Genomic DNA, 21268 nt, shown 5'->3' with positions numbered 1-21268 from the left:
TATATTTGCCCAGTCACTTTAAAAAATATATTTCTATCCTTCATTGGGGCCAAAGTCTGATCTCTCTTACACCAATGTAGATCGGAAATAAATTCATTGAAATAAGTAGATTTACAGTAGGATGAAACTGGTGTAAATGAGATCAGAATCAGTTCCCTAAGCATTTCAGACTAATAGCATGTTCCCCCTAGTTATCATTAGCTACATTAAATGCATTTAGTAGTTTTGGAGTCATTTGTTCCAGCCCTTTCATAATTTCTGTTGCACTTCTCTGAACTCTTTTCAGTTTGTTCTATGCCTTTCTATTATTAATGTGCCCAGGCTACATGCAGGCAGATATATTTTTAAATAACCTCTATTGTCTGGTTACATACAAAATCTTCTCTCATATATTTAAAATTTAGAAGGACAGAAAATATCACAATGTCTTATAAGTAGATACATATGGAAGACTAGGAAAAAAAGTCTGGTACCATTACGATCAGAGCGCATGCCAACCCACCAATATGGGGACACATTCTGCAGTCCCTCCTCAGACAAAGCGGCAATGACTTCTACTGATTAAACTGACCAAAGATGGTGGGTTTTTAACTTAGGTTCTCCAGTCTGATTTGTGATTTTCATGCTCAGCCAAAGGTCATAAAAATGCTTTTTTCCTTTATGGATGCCAGTTACATTTAACTCTACCAGACTCCTCTTTCATTCTGTCAGAAATGGCTGTGGCTTCCTCGTATTATATTTCTGCAAGAGTTTTGGTCAAATACTGCACCATTTACTGGCCATCAACCCTGAGTGCCGTGCACATCTGTGCATGCAGAATGCCTCATTCACTGGATAATACTGAACAAAAGTTGGCCCAACATGTAATTTTCAGCCAAAGTGACTGATTCAAAGTAACTGAGATAGCTCGGTAAAATAAACAAGGTTGCCAAAGTGTATCTGTAAGCAGTCTGGCGTGTAATATTTCTGTAGCAAATTAACTAGTGTTAATAGTTCTTTTCTACATTTGAATTTAAGACAATATCTAATGTAGGGTAGTCACTGAACAAATGTAAATTTATCTTAAAATATTAAAGATTCGAGACATAGGACAGAAAATAAAGACTGAGTCATCATAAATAGATGTGCTGTGGTGAGAGAAACTATGAAAAATGAGAGCTAACACAGTCAGTCCCAGAACTACTTGAATTATTCAAAGGCTAGTACATGACAAAGACCATTCAAGGCAGAAAAATATAGAAGAGTGTTCTATATAATAAACCAAAAGGACTATATTATATATGCCGGGGGGAGGGAAATTAAACCAAGAGACACTGAATAGGAACATTCAAAATGGTGTGCTGGCATAATGGAGAGAGAAAGAATTGGCATATGTCCACTAATTTCAATGGAGCACTACTGATTTACCCCAGCTGGGGATCTGGGCCATGACTTTGTTATTCAGATCCCTGACTTTTACTATTAAATGTCAGTAGCTGGGGCCAACTTTCCCCTGCAGCAGGTAAGCGTCAGGTATCAAGAGACCCAGCACAGACACACAGATGTGCATGTGTGAGGAAGTTGTTGCAAGGATTATTGTGCCCACTCAATGCCTCACAATAATTTGCAACATTTCAATGTAATCTGCACTGAAATTCATTATTTTAAGTAGCTGCAGAAAACTGCTGGGACGGGAAATGTACAAATGATTCCCACCATATCAAATTTGTACTAAATATTTGTATGCATATTTTTATATATGTATTATATTTACAGATGAGAAGGGACCTGATCCTGCAAGGTGTTGAGTGCCTGTCACACCCATAACTTCTTAGGGAGTTGAGGGTGCTCTGCACTTTACAGAACTGAGCCCAAAGTGCAGCATAAAAATGCTGCTCTCACTCAGTGGCAATGAATCGTCACTAGTGTTTGTTAGTTTTCATTGTACTTTAATGTTACTGCTTTTAGAATCACATTAGATGAAAATGAGAATTCACATGTTGTAACTAGGTACTTTGAGCCTGATCCTCCCCCCACTGAAGCCAAAGTCAAAGCCATTGTTTTTGTCATTGTTTTCAATGGAACCGGGATACTTCCCTGTAACATTTTTTTCCAGAAAAAGAGGAAACTGATGTGTTTTTCATGGGTCCCTGTGATCATCTTCAGCTTTGTGCTGCTATACGGTGATTTTTTCTATGTAACATATTTTAAGATATAGCAGACTTACAGTGGCTAGTTTTGCCTCGTTTTAATTGGCCTACCACTGCTAGTTTGGGCAGAAAAAAAACTGTTGTCAAATTATGAACACTACGCAGAAGTGTATTAGATCAGGTCCTAGCTGGTGTAAATCATTGTAGTTCTACTGATTTCAATGGTGAAATGCTGATTTATATCAGCTGTGGATCTGGCCCAGTTGCATTTAGGGTTCAGTTCATTCACAAATAAGGGCTTCAGAATCAGGCCTGAGAGTGCAACTTACACAAAATAACTGTAAAGTTAAATAAAGAATGTTCTGTTCAGTGTGTCCTAAACAAATCTCCAACAAATCTCCATCCTTAGAGGTTTTTAAGGCCCAGCTTGACAAACCCCCGGCTGGGATGATTTAGTTGGGGTTGGTCCTGCTTTGAGCAGGGGATTGGACTAGGTGACCTCCTGAGGTCCTTTCCAACCCTAATATTCTACGATTCTGTTTTCATATGTATTCTGTTTTAGAAGATTGGGTCCAATTCTGCACAAACTTACACCCTGTGCAGTCCTACTGAAACCAATACAGAATTAAACCTATTGTAGGTATCTGATTTTAAGTGGCTATTCCTACCTTTGTAAATCTGGAAACACCTGATCACACTCTTTACATTCTTGAATGTCATGCATGTTCCGGAGGTCATTTTCATTGTCGAGTTTTTGTTGAAAGTCCTCCTCCACCATAGAAAATGCTGAGTGAGGTGTGCTGCATGGGAATTTCTGATGGTCTACTAGTTCCATCTTGGACTCAAATAGCTGGTCACAATCCTCACAACGATACTGGCGCTCCTCTGGAAGGCAAATTCATTGGTTATAAGTTGTAGGAGACATGGTGCAGTGAGACAAGTTCACTACGATGGACTTCAGACATATTTTTAATGACCATTTTAAAAAAAAACTGCAGAGGAGATGAAAGGAGCAAAAATCCTACTCTTTTGATCCGAGGTGCAGGGGAGGGGTAAATTAAGCCAGTGTGAAAACCTAAGGAAGCTCCTATGTATGATTTCTGAATGTTTAGGCAATGGCTGGTGCCCCGCCCCCAGTACACTCTAGCACAATCCTCACCCCCTACACGCAGCTGGGTATTAGATGGAGACCCTATAGTTGTGATGTAAACGCCGCCCTTTGCACCAGCAACAACAGGGCATTCCTTTATAAACACACTGGAAGTCTCTTGGAGTCTATATAATTTGCAGGATATGAATAACTACTTACACAATTTAGTACAGTTTGTGTGTAAAAAATTAACAAGTGAGGTATGGATGAATAGTTTTACTCTAAAAGGTGAAGGTTTCGAAAAGGCACCGTCTAACTCATTAAATTTGCTCTTTGCATGTATACAGGATCACATATGCTCACCCCGAGAGTGACAAAAATTTTGCAACCATTGTGCCCCTGTGTTAGTCCTGCACCGCCAACACAGCTAAGGGTTAATGAGCTAGACTCTATTCCTTCTTGTGCATCATCATAGAATTCTTTACTCAATTCCAATTGCAAAGCCTAATTGTACACTAAGTTACACCTGTCCAACCCCACTGCAGACAATGTGGTTGGGCTTGGTCAGTGTAATAGGTCAGGGTAGAATCTGAAAGAAAGTGAGGTTGTAGAGATAAAACTATAGGAAAAATGTGGACAGTGGAATCTTTATTACTGCTATTACAGAAGGCAGAAAAAATCCTGGAGAGGTGTCTGCAGGTTTGGCAGGTAAAAAATAGCTCTTTGCTTGTGAACAGAGCAAGTCTGATCTGGAGTGGTTGAGAGACAGTGAGCACAGAACCTCACAATGCTATTTTTTCAGTTACTTTTCAGACCACAATCACACTTTAAAGAAACTTGCAGACAGGGTGCCGGAGTGAGTCTCAGGCTACAGTTCACATAAGGGGCATCATGCACTCCTGTAGTTTATGAATGGCAGAAAATCCCCCAAAAGCAATTTCAGACATCAGCTCACTCCCAGGCAATCTTTCATTATTTATTTTAGCGACTTTTCATTTCTAACCTTGAAAAATATTGAAAGGTTAACAATTAAATCACATCAGCAATGGGGATATTATCATTGTCACAGACAACAGTAAAACTCGTTGCTGAATTAACAGTTCAGTCATGTTAATAATTGGGAACTATTACTGTATTTACTGCCAAGGTTTGCAGAGAAGTAAACAGATAAGTGTATATATATATAAAAAAGCTCCTTCTTAGCTACACTGCTGCAATCCCATTGATTTTAGGAAGGTTCCACCAGCAACAAGACATTTGCCCAACTTTATTTTCAGTGGAGATTTTGTATCAAACTAGATAGGCTGGGGTAAAAAGTTGCTAACCATGAATATCTGGAGCCATTGTTTCATGTGAATAATCTTCACTCTTCATGAATAGTAACAGCTCCTCTCCTGGGTCAATGTCTGCTACAACTCTGTAGAATATCTGAAAAACAGAATCACACTGAATCTCACAAGAGGTAACTGTGTACAAAGTAATGCTTGTGGGCACAGCAAGGTTTAAGTATGGGGCCAGATCCTCCACTTATTTAAGTCAATGGAGCAACGCCAATTTTATAATAGCAGAGAATCTGGCCCCGCACCTTTTGCTCTTTGGGTCCTATGAAAAAAACATCTTGCTCTTAACAAACTATGCCAAGAAATGAGCTGATGATGAGTGGAGGGTTGTGAATGTCACTGTCAATTCACAAATCTTCCAATAATACACATCCTATTCACAAATAATCAATAAAACTAGTTCCCTGATGCTCTGCCAATGAGATATGAATGTACCCTAATGAAACCTTTCCAGATTTACACACCGAAGGTCTGATTCTCTTCTTGATTACACTGGTGTAAATTAGGAGTAGCCCCACTGAAGTCAGTGGAGTTGCACCACTTAAAAGCAAGGGAGAGAGAACAAGCTGGATTAAAATGTGCACATCGGGAAAAAGGTTCTGCAATGACATGTTATGAGAGGCTTGTACAGAACAGTGCAGCTGATTATCCCTTAGCTTCAAATGTGAATCAAAGGAAAAATTTGCCTACGATGAGAAAATGGCCCAAGGAGCCCATCAGCAGCCAAACAGCATACACAGCTGGTGATAAACCTACTGCCTGTGGAGACTGTCATGAAGCTGGATGTCACAGCTGTAGGAAAACCTTACAGAGTCTGGCAATTGGTTCTGCGGTAGTTATCAGGGAAGAATGAGGAGGAGAACCAATGCAATGCACTGGGGTAAATAGGGCCGCATACTTTTTGGCCAGTGTGTATCCTGGAGAAAACTCATACATGTGATTGTGAGATTTTCAAGGAATTGAGTAATTAGGACTTCATGAGAAGGGAACAAAGTCTGTCTTTCCCCTGTTGTTTCAGAAGGAAAGGTGCAGAACAGGAACAAAAGATCCACTAGGAATAGTCTAGAGGGAACTCAATTAACAGCAGCAAATTTTAGGAAACTAGTTGAATGCAAACACTTGAAAACAATATTTTGCTAGGCTCATAGATGCTGGATCAGGGTTTTCTCTAAAACTACTGACTCTCAATAGTCATTTTATTGAGTCAAGAGAAAGGCAACTGTTAGCTGCAACCATTTAAAAACATTTGTTTGCAAAGAACCATCTTACATCTATGTTTTCCTCGCAGACATATCTTAATTAGTGCACAAAAATACAAGATTAACCCATGTGCCATTATCATTTTTCTCCAGTAGGTGGCCCTAAAACCCAATTGTTTATTTTTTTATAAGGGGCCTCAACCTCAAATATGTGCTAAATATCTAAAAATAACTTAATGAGGAGCTTCCTCTGATTTTTTTTTAAGACATTCTGTGGCTTGGTTTGAGAACAGCAGTTCAGCCACCTGAAGTCTGCAAGCAGTGCAGTTATACTGAAATAAGCACCAGCATTTTCACAAGACAGGCTGAGATCATTCCACACATGAAGTTCTGAGGAAAATGCATCTGTCACAATGTACACATGCTGCAGCCTACTGTTTGCTGTGTGCTTTCCCAATAAAAGGCATGAGTAGGAGTTTGTACACAACTTCCCCTCCCATTCTGTCAAGATTACAACTCCCTTTTCCTTTACACTAAGAGCTGTCCTGGTCAAACCGTCATTTGGATTTTCTTGGTGGTTTTTTATCTTGTAGATAAATGCTTATAAGTCACGTGTTTCATTCGGGAATTCTATTTCCCTTTAGAAAACAATGGACTTCTCTCAACAATTTGAATCACCTCCTTTGCTGGCAACTCTCAAAGGTTTAACTTATTAGCTTCCTTTCCAACAGCACGTTGACATTTGAATTGTGACATATTGGAACTGCAGTGAAATCTTGCAATAGGGAATGCAGCCTTCACACATATGCCAAAGGATTTTAAGGAAGTACTATGATATCACAGTCTCATTGGGCTTGATTCTGATTTGATTTATACTTGTGTAAATCACAAGTACCTCTATGAAGTCCATGCAGCTATATTGGTGTAAAACCAGATCAGAATCGGGACCTTTGCCTTGCTCTGCTAATACTAGCAGTTTTAATCTTATTCTTGCCTAATTTAAACAAGCACATGAAATCAAAGTGGAACATTCAAAATGATAGGGCGACAAAGATTTTAAAAATACCCTTTGTAGGATATACATAAATTAATATTGCAACAGTCCTTAAGGAGCCTAGTTAACATCTGTGAAGTGTAATGTGCATATATATTAAAAGAGAGAGAATATGTGACTACAGTAGCAATACTGGATTTATTTGATGGAGTTTAAAAAGGTGACATAGGAACTCATGAATGGCACAGTGACGCGGAGACCTAGTGATTTTTAACTTTGCTGAGTTCATTGTCAATTTTAAGCAAATGTTTATTGTTCTTGAGAATGTGAGGGTCCAACAGAGAGCAGTGCCAGAGGAAAGAGAGGTTCTGAGCTTGCCTCCCCGCACAGCTATGCTAAATGCACCTCAAGCTTGAGCCACAAGACCTGTTGTTATAGTCTTCTCTTGAGAAGATACTGCCAATTGTGACAAATGATGCAGGGGATTTTTGATGTGGACTTTGGTGCACCAGGGACTTGGTTTGGGCAACCAAACTCATTTGATCAAAGACTGAAACCCATTTAAGTGAAGCCAGTTTTTAACTCCTGCAAATAAATTTGATGTCAACATGCATCCACTGAATATTTGCTTTAAGCAACATTTGTTTTTCCATTTATTAAGAAAGATGTATTTAAATCTGAGGGTTTTTTCCAGAAGTATAATGGTCTCCATGCACTTGAAAGGTAATATTAACTTATATATAGACTGATGAGCCTAAGACAAGCCTAAGCTGCTGACTGACTAAGGGGCAAAATAATGGCTGCATGACATTCAGTCTTGGGAATACCTGAAGGCCTCCTGCAGTCCTTCTTCATGCAACTTCCTTTGCCTCCAAAGATAGTTCCATGCATGTGAAGAGTGCAGGATTGGGCTTCGAGTGGAATAAATGTTTGACATGGTGGAATCATAAATTGTGTGGCTAATGCACTGTATAATGGTTTGAAGACTGGCCACATTATGGCAGCATTTTGGAGCTCATCAAGAATCTGTTAGTTCAACATTTGCTAAGCTTTTATCGAATTAAGTTTGTCAAGAGTTCTGTAGATTTGTTTAGAATATGCATGCGTGTGCATACACACACTTTCAGAATGTGTGACATCACACATGCACTGAGCCACACTGCCCCTAGTCCTAGACAAGGTGTGCCAGGTGGTTGAGAATCTCCCATTCCCACCATACTCCCAATGCAAAGGTTAGAGTTAATAGAAGTTCCTGAGCTCAGAAGATCCCAAGGACTTCTCCTTTCTGGACCTGATGCAACTCCCACAGAAGACAGTCCACGCAACCTACTGTAAAGGAGCAGAGAGGAGGAAGGATCATGACCTTGCCCACTGCACTGACTTGCACAGCTGTACCCCAAGGGAGGCAGTCCCCCCGGCACAGGGAAGAGCTTGGGGAGAGAGAGCACCACAATCTCTGCCAGAGCTCTCTCTGAGGTTTCACAGTTCTGCCCCAAATTTATACTCTTGGTCCACTCTGGTGTTTTTTTATTCTGTGTTATAGTATGTAAAATTAGCCACACTTTTGAGCTCAGTAGTGCATCAATACCAAGGAATGAACAAAAGCCGCAGTGCAGTGTTGCCTAATATTTCCTCCACTTGGTTCGTGCCATGTCGTAGAAGATATTACAACAGACCTTTTCCCTCTTTGTTGCAAACCCAGGACACATGGCCCTCATATGCATTTGAAATGGAGTCTTGTTTGCACTGAAGTGTGTTATGATGCATCAGCTTTCCTTGTAACAACCCTTGGTATGATGCATTTCCTGTATGGTAGACATGGTACACATGTTGAACTAATTAATGTGTGTGTTCCGTAGCTAATTGTCTAGCCTGACTGAGCTGGCATTTTGAAAATAAACTGGAATACCAGCAGAGATTAGTCTTCTCCAAGAAATGATCTGTCCAGCCTCTCTGCTCCCAGAACTCCCACTGACTGCAGTTTGAGTTGCATGAAGAAAAGAGATATAGGAAAACGACAGCAAAATTATATTTTGTAGATTAAGTTATGTTTAGATATTGTGTTTGTAAAAAAAAAAAAAAAAGCTCCCCAAATGGATCCAAATCACATTTTTGAAGCTCTGGAAATGAAAAACTGCTTAGCTATTTATTTAATTTATTTATTTTTATTTCTGCACATGCAAAACAAAATTCCACCTGGTCTAACAATTTATATGCCAAATTGCATCCTAATGGGATTTAAAATGCATATATTGAACCCTGAAAATATTATAGTGCTGGTAAATGTAATCTGGTTTTAATAGACATTCCTAATATTTCATGTAAATGTGTTTTATAAGATTTATTTTTTTCATTTTCTCCACCCAAAACCAATTGTAATTGTCCCGCCTGAGAAACAGTGGGAAATTCTTCAATGCCCTGTACAAACGGAATATGTTAGCTTGGGTTCTTTTAAACCAGCATAAGATCGGCTACGACAGAGGGTCTGAAGAGTCAGGAAGCCCTCTGCAAGGAAAGCTGACAGGTCATAAATTACTTTCAGACCATATCTGTTTCATACTGGTTCTCCCTGCTCTTTAAACCAATAGCCAACTATATTCATAATGTTATTACTTGCAGTTGGAAATGGTAGTGTAGAGTATATGGACTTTTTTACTATTAAGCTTAAAGATCTTTTGGGTGAAATCACCAAAGTCAATAGGAGTTTTGACTTCAATGAAGCCAGGATTTCATCCCTTGTGTTCATCAAAGCCACTTTGCTATCTAACTACAGCACCAGTCCTGCAATTTACAATGCACAGGCAAAGCAATATGCCTTGTAAATTGCAGGATCAGTGCTTATATGTCATAGAAATAGGCCCAAACTGCAAAGTCCAGATCCAGATTCCAAATGCCCCAAGATTAGTGAATAGAGAGGAGCAAAATTCTGAATCAGATCTGGGTATGGATTTCAAACACCCCTCAACGTTTGGGATGTTTGAATCAGAGGGTTTGGTTAATTCATTTTTGTCTGAATTGATTTAAGGTAGTATGTTTATGCTACTGATGCGTGGGGGGGAGGAGGGAGAGGAGAACCAAACTGCAATGATGAAAAGGGAAATTAATTAAAAAAAAAAACCAATGAACATACACAATTTACTTTCAAAGGGATGAATAAGGCCTCATTGTTATGAATCCCAGTTTACTTTTCCTGGTCAGGCACTCGAAATTTTATTTATGCTTAATAGACTGCATTTGGCATGTGTAAAGATGACAGAAGTGTGAATTATGAATGACCTTCAACCTATTCAGGAAGTTGTAATAATTGAAATAATAGAGAAAATGCACTCCCTGTGAAATCTGTAGAGAGACGACTATTTCAGGCACTGCCGCCTGCTCACTTTGAAGTTCACTGTTGATCTCTGCTTACTCCAGTGAAATCTATACCACTTTGTTTGAATTCTTTATTTACTATCACATCATTCAATTTGCCATTCAGCCACCTAGGAAAGGTTTAATAGAACGATACCAGTTCAGGGGGGGAAAGGGACACTTAGTTTACATATCTGAACAAAGTCAACAGTTGATATGAACACATCTGTTGCCCTCGCTGCTGAAGAGAAGTTATATTCTGTTGCATCTGACTAAACCTTTTATTCTTGTACATGCAACAGCTTTGGAAAACACTGTATGTGTCCCAATACTAGCTAGGAAATTCAGATTTTGTCACAGATAACAGATGCTAGTCAGATTTGGAAGCAGGTAGTCTGTGCTATTTAAACTACATTATTATTGTTTTTAACTTACTTATAGCTCTAGGAGGAAGGAGTTCACTATTTACATGTCCTGTACCCCACTGGCAAATGGATTGAATTGACTTCAGCTGTAGTAGAAGCTGACTATGAAAAAGACGGTGAAAAGGAACAGAATATGAAAAATGTTAAGCACATTGGTAGTCATAATAAAAGTCTTAAAAGGTCCATTAGCCCTCTGCACAGAACCGTGTGTTATTGTTTTGGAATGGAAATCCTACACTACATTATGTGCATTATGCTCCCAGTTGATAGAACAATGGGGAAACTTGCACTGCAAGTGTGAGCACCTACAAGACGAAAATTCAAATGCAATAAATTTCAGGTAAAGGGCTGTGGTTTTATTTTTGGCAGTCACGGCCTCAAGCATTTGATCAGCACAGTAGGAGGACAGCCCTGCCTATGATACAGATGAAAGGATAGCTTTCATCTTCTCAAAGCTATATAGCACTTTAAATTATGTTTTAAAACAGCTCCCTTGCTACGTATGTCTATATGCATTTTTATCACTCAGGACAAAATGTTCAGCAGGCGTTAGTATCACAAGGTGTGAAGAATGATCTGAGCTGAGCTTGTTGGACACACACACTAATTAGCAAAAGAGTTTGACCACAGGATTGGTGTCTTTCTCCATGCATGATGTCAATATACCCACTGACTTCAACTGGAGTTGTGTGTGTGAAACAATGACAGGATCAAACCCTCTTGGTGCAATCTTTTTTTGCTAGTGTCACAAGGCTAGAATCCTGAAAGCAAAGGGGTATATACATGGAAAGAAGTTGTGCATCAGTATGGGACTACACCCTTAAATCAGGTTAGGCAAGCAAGTGCATACATTCTTGAGCCCTGCCAATTGGCATTGGTCTTAGAATAGAAAAGTGTTATTTCTGAATAAAAGTAGAACTTACCCAAAAAGCAAAACAAATTAAATGGCCAAAACTAATAATAACTTTTACATCAAAAAGTCTCCAATAAAATATGAATTTAAGCCCATCAGAAAATACAAACTAATACATACTTCTGCAACAGACTATAATTAAACATTCAAATAGTCCAAATTATTAAAATGCAATTTTAGATCTTAGGATGAACAACTTGCACAGTTGGACAACTGAATTTTGAAATATGGAGCCACATCCATCTTACTCAGGCAAATGAGCAGTTGAAGTAAATCAGTGTTTTGCCTGGGTACAGCATATAGGAGTCTTTCTGTTGACCTCAGTGGGCTTTGAATCAGGCACTCATGCTCCAATACGTCTGTTAGTCTATCAGGTGCCACAGGACTCTTTGCTGCACTTAGAGAAGTTCAGCAAAAATCCATCGAAAACAACTCAAAGATTGACTCTGCCTGTCCCTTACATGGGTGCAAAACGAGGAAGTGGGGAGATGAACATCTCACACACACACACCCTTTTGCAGCTTATATATTGGTCAGACCCTTCACTTACGGAAACTGTTCCCTGCCTTCTCTCCTGGAGGTCTGCGGTATCCCAAGAGAGGTGGAGAGGAGAAGGACCTATCCCCTCACTATCGCTACCTCCACACCAGCTCACAAAGGAGGACCAGCACAGCAGCAGGAGTATATAGCACTACCATGGAGGGTTGTAATAGCATCCTCTTAATACAGTCGGGGCGCTCAGACAGGACTTCTGCCTCCCAGAGGCAGAGCGGCTCCTGGTGCTTCCCCCAGGTGGTGCAGCCTCCCAATGTCCCTTCCAGTGATGGTGCTAAATGGCAGAGCCTATCCCTGCACTTTGTAATCAGCTCACTGTAACAAGCATGTGTCTAACCATCATCATCCAAATCACACCCAGCTGCACTTTATTCTTCCATTGTGAATTCCAGTGCTCACAAACAGTCGATAGTCCTAGTGACTGACCATCACAGCCTCCCATAGAATAGACACAGCATGCACAGGGGCAATGCGATTTCCCCCATAGTGAGCCAGTCAATGTGCCTCAACCCTGACATGGAAGGACCACCCCTGGGATGGGAGACTTTTTCAATCCCTCTGTGCCCATTCGAAATCCTTGGCCTCTCTGCAAAGACTGGTGACAATGCTGTCAATTGGATCAGACTGGGGTTTGGTTATTGAACCTGTATGTTGGCCCAAACAAAACCAAGTTCCTGACACAATTTCAGAGAAGGAGTGAGTGTGTCCACCAATATCATCAAGCCATTTCCAGAAGCACTAATGCTTCATAAGGTAAATCACAAAGTAGAACAATACGTATCTCAAGTGACAACATGGCAGAATTTTCTGCTAGTGCCCTGCTGCCATTTATAATCCACAAACGAATTGGAAGAATCCACTTGGTGAATTACAGCCTGGTATTCCCTCTGTGGGCAGTGATAATCCTCCATATTATTTCTTGGAAGTATACGAAGATTAAATAATCTATCATTGACATATGCTCAGAAAGAACTTATCTCCTTGAATCCTGTGGCACCTTATAGACTAACAGACGTTTTGCAGCATGAGCTTTCGTGGGTGAATACCCACTTCTTCGGATGCAAGTGAGTATTTCGTATTCACCCACGAAAGCTCATGCTGCAAAACGTCTGTTAGTCTATAAGGTGCCACAGGATTCTTTGTTGCTTTTACAGATCCAGACTAACACGGCTACCCCTCTGATACTTATCTCCTTGAGTTTACTAATATTAGTTGTCAAGGTTATCTCAATAGTATGACTTGTCGCAAATGGCAAGATTAATAATGACTTTACATTTCTCAAAATTTCCTTCCAATTTTAGGTCACTTCAGGAAAGGACAGTGCGCTGAGTGAAAAGATTACAGTTTAGTATGTCACAGATGATATAGATATATGTAAAATGTAAGGCTGGAGTTTTACACCCAGCATTAACCCTAATTGCAATAGGTTGGACCAGGCCTTATATGCTGAGTAAGGAACTACTGAGCATGAGGAAGCATGGCAGAATCAAGCCCTAAATAAATGTAATATAAATAAGCCTGCCTGACTGCCAATAGGCAAAAGCTTAACTTCATTGTATCATCAAACAGGATCCACAAAATCCATTCTTTAAATACACAACCCTTGCAGGTCCATATATGAGTAGGATTGTTTGAGAAGTGCAGAGATGCTTATGGCCACCGTTGTGTTATTCTCCCACTTAGAGCTGTATGGAGTGGAGTAGTGACAGGGGCAGTAAAATCTGAAACACAAGGCTGTGTCTGCAGATTTAAAACATTTGTAAAACTCTAAGATGTGATCAGATCTGGTAAAACGTACAGCAATTCACTTAGGACATTGGCCTTGTATACTTTGATAGTTGTTAGGACTGAGATACTGCTAGCTTTTCTATCCAGTAGATATAACTGAGCATAATAAAATTTGATTTCAACAAGAAAAATCCTCAGCAAACTAATCTTGAGCTATCTGGAATTTTCGATAGCTAAGACAAAATGAATCTCTAATAATTGTGTCCTTGAGAAAAACCTAAGCACAGCCCTCCAGCATTCTATATATGGCTATGCCACTGTTGGAGGCCTGTAAGCAATAAATAAGTTAAAAAACAATAATCAAGAGCTTTAAGTATAAATACCACTGACTGGTCTTTTAAAAAATATTATATTTTATAATTAGCAGCTGACTGATATCAGTTTGCTAGTGCATTTGGAATATACTATAGTCCCCTTAAAAAGACATTACTATAGTTACTACCCTTTTTCAATGGGATTTCCTTCAAAATCTGTACTGAAAAATTAGTGTTGCTGGGATGCTAATAATGTCAGAAAGTCTAACAATTCTATTCTTTCTACAGTAATTTTTAAAAAAAATATCATGCTAATGAATAGACAGATCTAGCAATAATAAACTTGAGTCTTACAAGATAGCAAAAGCTGGTATTAAATCTGAATTGATTTTAAGTTGAAATATACATTCCAGTGAAATAATGGTGGCCGGCCTCTTTGCAGTCCTGTAAATACTGTAGGCTCTTTGGGGAAAAGAAAAAAATGAAAGTGCACTATTTGTGGAATTTATTATTCATGTACTTCTTGAATTACCTTCTTTTAGGACTGATTAGACAGGACAGGAGATAATAGGAGGACAGCACAGAGAAATCCTATATCAGCTCTATTTGAAACAAACAAAAAAAAATACCCATACATACAGCCTTTAAACTCTACTCCATCCCCAATCAAATGAAATATGAGCTGCATCCAGCATACATGTTTTGACTGCATCCCACTATTATCAAGCTGTTCATCTCAGCAAAGCTCATTTATACAGTTATACGAAGGAGCCCAGACATTTTGTAAAGTTGATCCAAAGTGATGAAACCTGACCTCAAACGTGAACATGGGGGTGGAGGAGATAGGTCTTTCATAAAGTCTAACATAGAAAACAAAAAAATGGTTTTCCTTTCTCTTTTTGTTGAATAAAGGAAGTTCTGCTGAGCACCTTGACTATGTTATAGGTAGTTCAGAGAGTTATTTGAAAACTCTGTTTCCAACAGTCTAGGGCTCATACCTGTCTTTCAGTCAGGCTTGCATTTAGCACTATAAACTGTTGTTCAGACTAAGGGTCAGAGTGCTGGTAAATATCCTTTACCATTTCAGATAGCGTGCAATGTTTGCCTGTGAATTTTACAGGTGAGTTGAAGTAATTAGAGGTTAACAGTTACTGCTGATCAAGTGTCTCTGTCCTTGCCTTAGTAGTGAATAGTCTCTCATGCAATGAGTGCTCATTATAGGATGAGTATTTCTTATTCACTAGTTGGCAGGTCTTATTTCTTATGGAAAACAGGGTGAAACACCAGACCAGGAGAACCTCTTGAGTCAGCTCTTTCATCCATGAGCTCAGTGCAGCTTTCTCATATCAAAGCAGGAGGGGGACCTCCTGACCTAACTGTCCAGCATCTATTACTGATCTATCGACAACTCACTGATGTGTACTCTCAACCTTAACTCTGACTTAAACCAAGTTTAGGGGTGGGGGTCTATATAGACAGACTGACACAAACACCCCCACATATACATGATAAGCTTAAACTTGACTTTTATTTGCCCCTGTATATATGCAGACATTTGGCCACGTAATGTCAATTTCACAGTTTGGTCCCCTATTCTATTTTATGTTATCTTTCACAGGTTTGTGCAGAGTAAAGCAGAAGAAGGAGCTAACAATTGGAAGAACTATTCCGTTTAAGATTCAAGAGCACATTTATAGAATTATTTTTTAGGGTATGCTCATAAAATGCCTGAGGACAGATACAATTTTGGGAGATACATTTTCAGTGTGTATAGTAACAGCAATCCATTTTCTCTTGTTGACAGCAGATTTCACACAACATACTACTCGAAAGGCAACCAGTTTTTAATTTACAAATCTTGGCAACAATATTCTGTAAAAAATAAGGAATTATGAATAGCACAAAACTGTGCAAAAATAAATAACAAGTCTCCAGTGAATGAAAGAAATCATTGGCAGCAATACAGATACCACCACCAAATCTCAGAAATGTAAGCATTAAAAAAAGAGGAACTTCTAAGCTCTCTAACTTCAATTTCAAAAACATCAAAACATGTATGTGTGTGTATAGGAAAAGATTCTGATATTTCAGTACAATGCATATTTTATTTGCAAAACAAAAATATCAACATGGAGACAGTAAGCCACTTTTATCAATTCATATTATTCCTTTACTAAACTTACCCATTTAGTCCAACTTTTATTAAATGTAAAATATTGATATTTGAGCTCAGCTGCATAGTTTCCATTTTGCAACATGATCAAATGAATGCTCTGCGTTCACAGAATTGACTGTTTTCTGTATAAAACATATTGTAAATTTGAGAATGCATTTTTCATCTACCAATTTTATTGCTTGTTTTGTTGAACCAGAGACTATGTAAAAAATAAAAGTTATCTCACGGTAGGTTGATTTGTTCTATGCTGCATGCATTTAATGCTGAATATTAAAAGTTTTAAATGAAAATGATACTTGAACACAGTTTCTGAAAAAGTTATTTAAGTCAATTTTAATCAATCATTCTGTCAGATACAAATACATAATCCTGTAATGATGTTGCAAATGGGAGACTGTCCGACATTCGTTTTATATATTGGCATTTGATTGGAAAGAATGATTACTAACTGAAGCTTTGTGTCTTGTTTGATTTTTTTCTCAATAATGTCAGGGCAATTAAATCAACTAAAGATAATCTTTAAAATCCACCTGTTTCAATTAATTATTTGGTGACAATGGAATACAGTGATTAAAAGAATCAAATACTCTGTTACAGATATGAACATTTAAATATAAAATGAGAATTCACTGCCTGGGACCCCTTCGGATTTTAGTTTCTTTTCTTTAATGAATCATGATGTTCTTAACCTAACTTCATTCAATTAAAACATTTCATCATGGCATTTATTTGATATTCACATACTAAAAGAAACCTTTATGTTAAAAAAAATACCCAACAAGTAACTCAGAGTGTTTCAAACCAAACTGTTTTACTATGATTTCTCTCCACCTACCCCAAACTCATTTTAAAGGTTGGAGTAGGTGGAGGGAAACTAACATTTCAATCCAATAAAAAGTCAATGTTCTAACCCTGCAGTAAACTAAAAGGGAAAAAATTACCTAAAATTATAAATAAGTTCAGAATAAAACTATCATTAGCCCTATCTCATTGCATGAGAAGGCATAATTCTATGCATGCATATGTATATTTGTATCCATAGTTTATATTATATATATAACTACATATAAAACATATATTTGCAGAGGTTTGTTGCGGTGGGGGAGGGAGGTTGTTTTGTTTTTGTTTTGTATCTTCACCTCTATTTTCCATTAATTTCACATTGAATGTTTTGATTAACTGAAAGCACTAGTTTAGCCACCCAATTAAACGGGATGATAAATTAGAAAATATTATTAATGACAAATGGAAAATACTGGTTTCATATGTTACATATCAGGTGTCAAATAAAAACAATGTATTTTTACAAAAAGGACATTAAAGTGAAAAAATAGGACATTCTTATCTGCAGTAGCTGGTAAAAATGACTCTATTCTGAATTTCACAATCGTGTTTTACCTGGTACCATAATCAACAAACAAGTCATAAAACGTACTGTGGCTTTACTATTATTTTTTTCCACCGATACCATAAAGCTCTTTACAAACAAGTCTGGAAAGTGCCCACAACATACCTGATCACTTATTTGACATGCAACAAGGTTATGCTGATTGTAGCATCCAGCAAATTTGATATACTTGAGCCAGTTCCCTACATCTGGTTGACTGGCATCTATGCAGAACTTCACATTGCAAAACTCATCCAAGATCTAGAAGGAAGAATATCAAAGGGTAAATCTTTCTATTGGTGTCAGGCCACACTAATTAAAAGAAAAATCATGGGTCTTCAAATAAACAAATGGATAATCACTTAAGCGTGTTTTATTCAAAAATATGTTTCTCCAGTGAGACTTTTAAAATAATTGTTAGAACATATGCCTATTAAGAAAGGGATCATAAATTTGTTGTAAACATGTCCTGAAAAATGCTTACCCGTAATCAATGTGATGGCTAATCATTGCTAATGGAAAATATATTCATTTAGCAAACATCTGATTTTCTCATTTTATATCAGTGAATATTTATTGTTTAAAATTCTATTTTGATATAATTGTTGTCTGTGATTATACACAAGAATGATTAAGAATAGTGTCTGTGGTGGTCCTCTTGGGGGTTGTGGGTGTTTTGTTTTTTCTTTGTTTCCAATTGAATTTATTTTTAGGTCGCATTTAGCATTTTCATGTTTGTTATAAATTCCATCCACAAAATGATGTTTAGATTCAGAGTTATTAATCTTGTTTTAATATTATGCTTCCCAAACCCCTCCCCCCTTTAGCACTTAAATCATACCCCTTAATCGAAGCAATTTACAGGACTTGGTTAATAACAGACCCCTCTATGCCAGACTAAAGAAAATAAATGAAAAACAATGTAAACACTCATGCAAAACATGGCACAATATTCCACACATACCAATACATAGTTCCAATTATGCAGAAAATAAACAAATCTAATGAGATTGATTGTGGACAAGTTAAAAAGGATGTTCTAGTCAAATATTATGACAAATTGCTAATCATTATATATGACTGCACATCACCATTTATCTGCAGGTTTTATGACTGGCCTATACGAAGCTTTCAGCAATAGCCCAATGTATAGCTAATATTACATTTGGAAAGTTCTCCTGTTTGGTATATTCTGTACTGAAAGTATATTAACCTATTTGTATTAGAAATGTGTGTGTGTGAGAGAGAGAGAGATTGTTTCTGCACTTAAAGAATTTGTATTCAAGTCAAGACCCAGAGCACTTTTGGCCTTCAAGTTGAATGGAAAGGAATTCTGGTATTGTATATCATTTAGTTAATGAAAACCTAAGGAAGTTTTCTATCAAACACTAACAATACAGTCTAGCTCTACCCCACAACAGCTCAGATTCATTAATTAAATGAACCCAGCTGGAAAGCTGCTTTATCTCTGCCCTTATGAAGGTGAAAACTGAAGTTGAGGGTACATTTCCCTAGCCCTAGAGCAGTTTAACATAGAGTTCAGGTAATCCTCCAGAAGCAGATTCAGATCATTAACTCACCACAAACTTCAAGGGGACAAACTAGAGGACACAAGGCAAGACACACTATGAACAAGCCTTTTGACTAGCAGGCGATTAAACAGCAACCAGTGTGCTAGCAAAAAGCATGCTCTAAAAGGACACTTTCTGGTAACGACCCTGCTGCAGAAAAAGTTGCCTTCTTTCCTCCAAGCCAATTTCTCAGGCTAAAATAGTCACAGGAGTTTTTTGTAAGTTCCTCGGTCTTGTCAGGACGCTTCATTTTAAACATTATTTCATGGTAACAAACTTGACTCTAAATCACTAGGTTCAAATATTCAAGTGAATTGCCCCAGACTTAAAACACCACACAGCTGACCCCGCCACTGGCTTCGATTTTGTCACACAGGAAGAAATCATCCCATTTCAGTTGCACGATATTGGCGAAGTTCATTTCGAATTCCGCTTCCTTGTAGTTTGGTTAAAAATAAATCTGCCACTGAGGTTTAGGATGGTGTTTCAATAGGGGCTCCGATCCTGCCTTGCTTGTGAACTCCACGCTTCCCCTGAGTCCAAACAGAAGCTTGGGGTAGGTGGGGAAAGCAGGATCAGGCCCTGTTCATGGTAAAAGAGGAAACGATTGACTAGACCGGTAGAACCCCCTCCCACCCCTCCAAACTAACAGAACAATATTCCCTCCCCTCTTCTATACGCTCTCACAGAGCGATCTAAACAATTATATTTGAATTTCACAACCAAGAAATAATCCGAACCAACTACATTTACAAGTCCAGAAAAAAGGGCAAGTTTTTAAGCTGCATTCTAATGTCCACGTTTAATTTGTTTTAGTGTTAACATTATTTCAGCCGTCCCCGTCAACGGAGCATGAATGCAGCAGATCGTGCGTATGGTCAGTCCCGATGTTCTGCCCTTCTTGAAGGGCTGAGAGCATTTCCACTGGAAACTTAACTTTCCTCGTCTCCTTGCAACCATGCTTTAACTTTTCTTTCAGCCCCAAACGACTGTGACCGCTTGACTCGATTTTAGAGGAACGTCTCCGGGAGGTAACGAAGGTTTTTATTCAGTTAGGGGGGTTTCTCTGACAGGACCAGAGACTTTTAAATAAAAGCAAAATTGCAGGAGTGACTTCCCACCCTCTGCCACCCCCTTGGCGGCTTACACAGGAGTTTCTGCCTTTTCAAAAAGCGACCACTGCCCCGAGGAGCCTTTATTTGATTTTCTTTCCTTTTTTTTTTTTTTTACACGCCTTGCCCTTTCCAACCCGCTTGGTTTTCCTTTGATTTGCTGTTAGGGTTATTGCCAGTGTATCTGGGAGGGGAGCGTGGGTAACCCTTCGGCAGAGCCACGCAGCTTAGGGCTCTCTAGAAAAGACGCTTGTGGAGGAGGAACTTTGCCGAAGGCAGATCCAGAAGCTGCTCGGCTGCTCTGCCAGGAATCTAGCCAGGCTTGCCAAACCCTGCTCTCTCTGGATCCCTGGGAGACAGGCAGCCAGACACCCCCACCCCTTCCACACACAGTCACCCCCTCGCCCCAGAGAGACACCAGCAAGCTGCAAGGGAGAGTAGCCGCCCTGAGAGCAACAAGGAAATCACAAGGCTGAGCAGGGGCAGGGAAGGCACCCGGGGGGCCAGGGAGCAAGTTCCTGACCCAAGACAGAGCGGACACGAAGAGAAAGTGTCAGGGGGTCCGGCGGGTTTGTTATGACTAGGCTCAGCTCTCCTCACCCGCTCCTCTTACCTTCTCTCTCCCACGGCACTGATTCCTAAAGCCTGAGCGCTTCCGTGCACGGGGAGGGGGAGGGGGGAAGGTCCTTCAAGCGGCTGGAAGTAAAACAAAACAAAAACCACTCGCCGTCGGTCTGCAGAGCGGGTGGGTGGCTGGTGTCCTGGTGCCGGCTCGGGTCGCTGCTTGGAAGCTCCACTCTCTGCCACCATTTGTTGGGAAGTTTCTCTCGCCTCGCCTGGAGTTCTCAGGGGTTGGTTTGCTGTTGCTGGATATTTTTTTTTGGGGGGGGGGGGAGATGTGGGGGGGGGGAGTTTGCTTTAATGATGATTATTGATTATTGTTATTATTATTCTTATTTTTTTTGCAAATTCCTCCCGGCTCCC

General features: G+C 39.1%; 1 protein-coding gene across 13 annotated transcripts in view; it reads right to left on the bottom strand.

Moving 5' to 3' along the window:
* MECOM (MDS1 and EVI1 complex locus) overlaps positions 1–21268 on the bottom strand; it is a 468461-nt gene that overhangs the window by 39045 nt on the left and 408148 nt on the right. For 10 of the 13 annotated variants that reach the window (XM_039489256.1, XM_039489254.1, XM_039489255.1 and 7 more), the window contains 3 exons: positions 17728–17862; positions 4545–4647; positions 2798–3014 (listed from right to left, as the gene is read on the bottom strand). In XM_039489256.1, the coding sequence (XP_039345190.1) occupies positions 2798–3014; positions 4545–4647; positions 17728–17862 (455 nt within the window). Of the gene's footprint in view, positions 1–2797; positions 3015–4544; positions 4648–10538; positions 10605–17727; positions 17863–19181; positions 19258–20897; positions 20951–21268 lie in introns of those variants that run through there. The other 3 variants (XM_039489261.1, XM_039489258.1, XM_039489259.1) reach the window with 3 other exon arrangements.

Source organism: Mauremys reevesii, linkage group 9 (assembly GCF_016161935.1).
Source record: "Mauremys reevesii isolate NIE-2019 linkage group 9, ASM1616193v1, whole genome shotgun sequence".
In the NCBI taxonomy this organism is placed as follows: domain Eukaryota; kingdom Metazoa; phylum Chordata; order Testudines; family Geoemydidae; genus Mauremys; species Mauremys reevesii.
The sequence above is the reverse complement of the archived record's forward strand: the minus strand, read 5'-3'. Positions and strand labels throughout refer to the sequence as shown.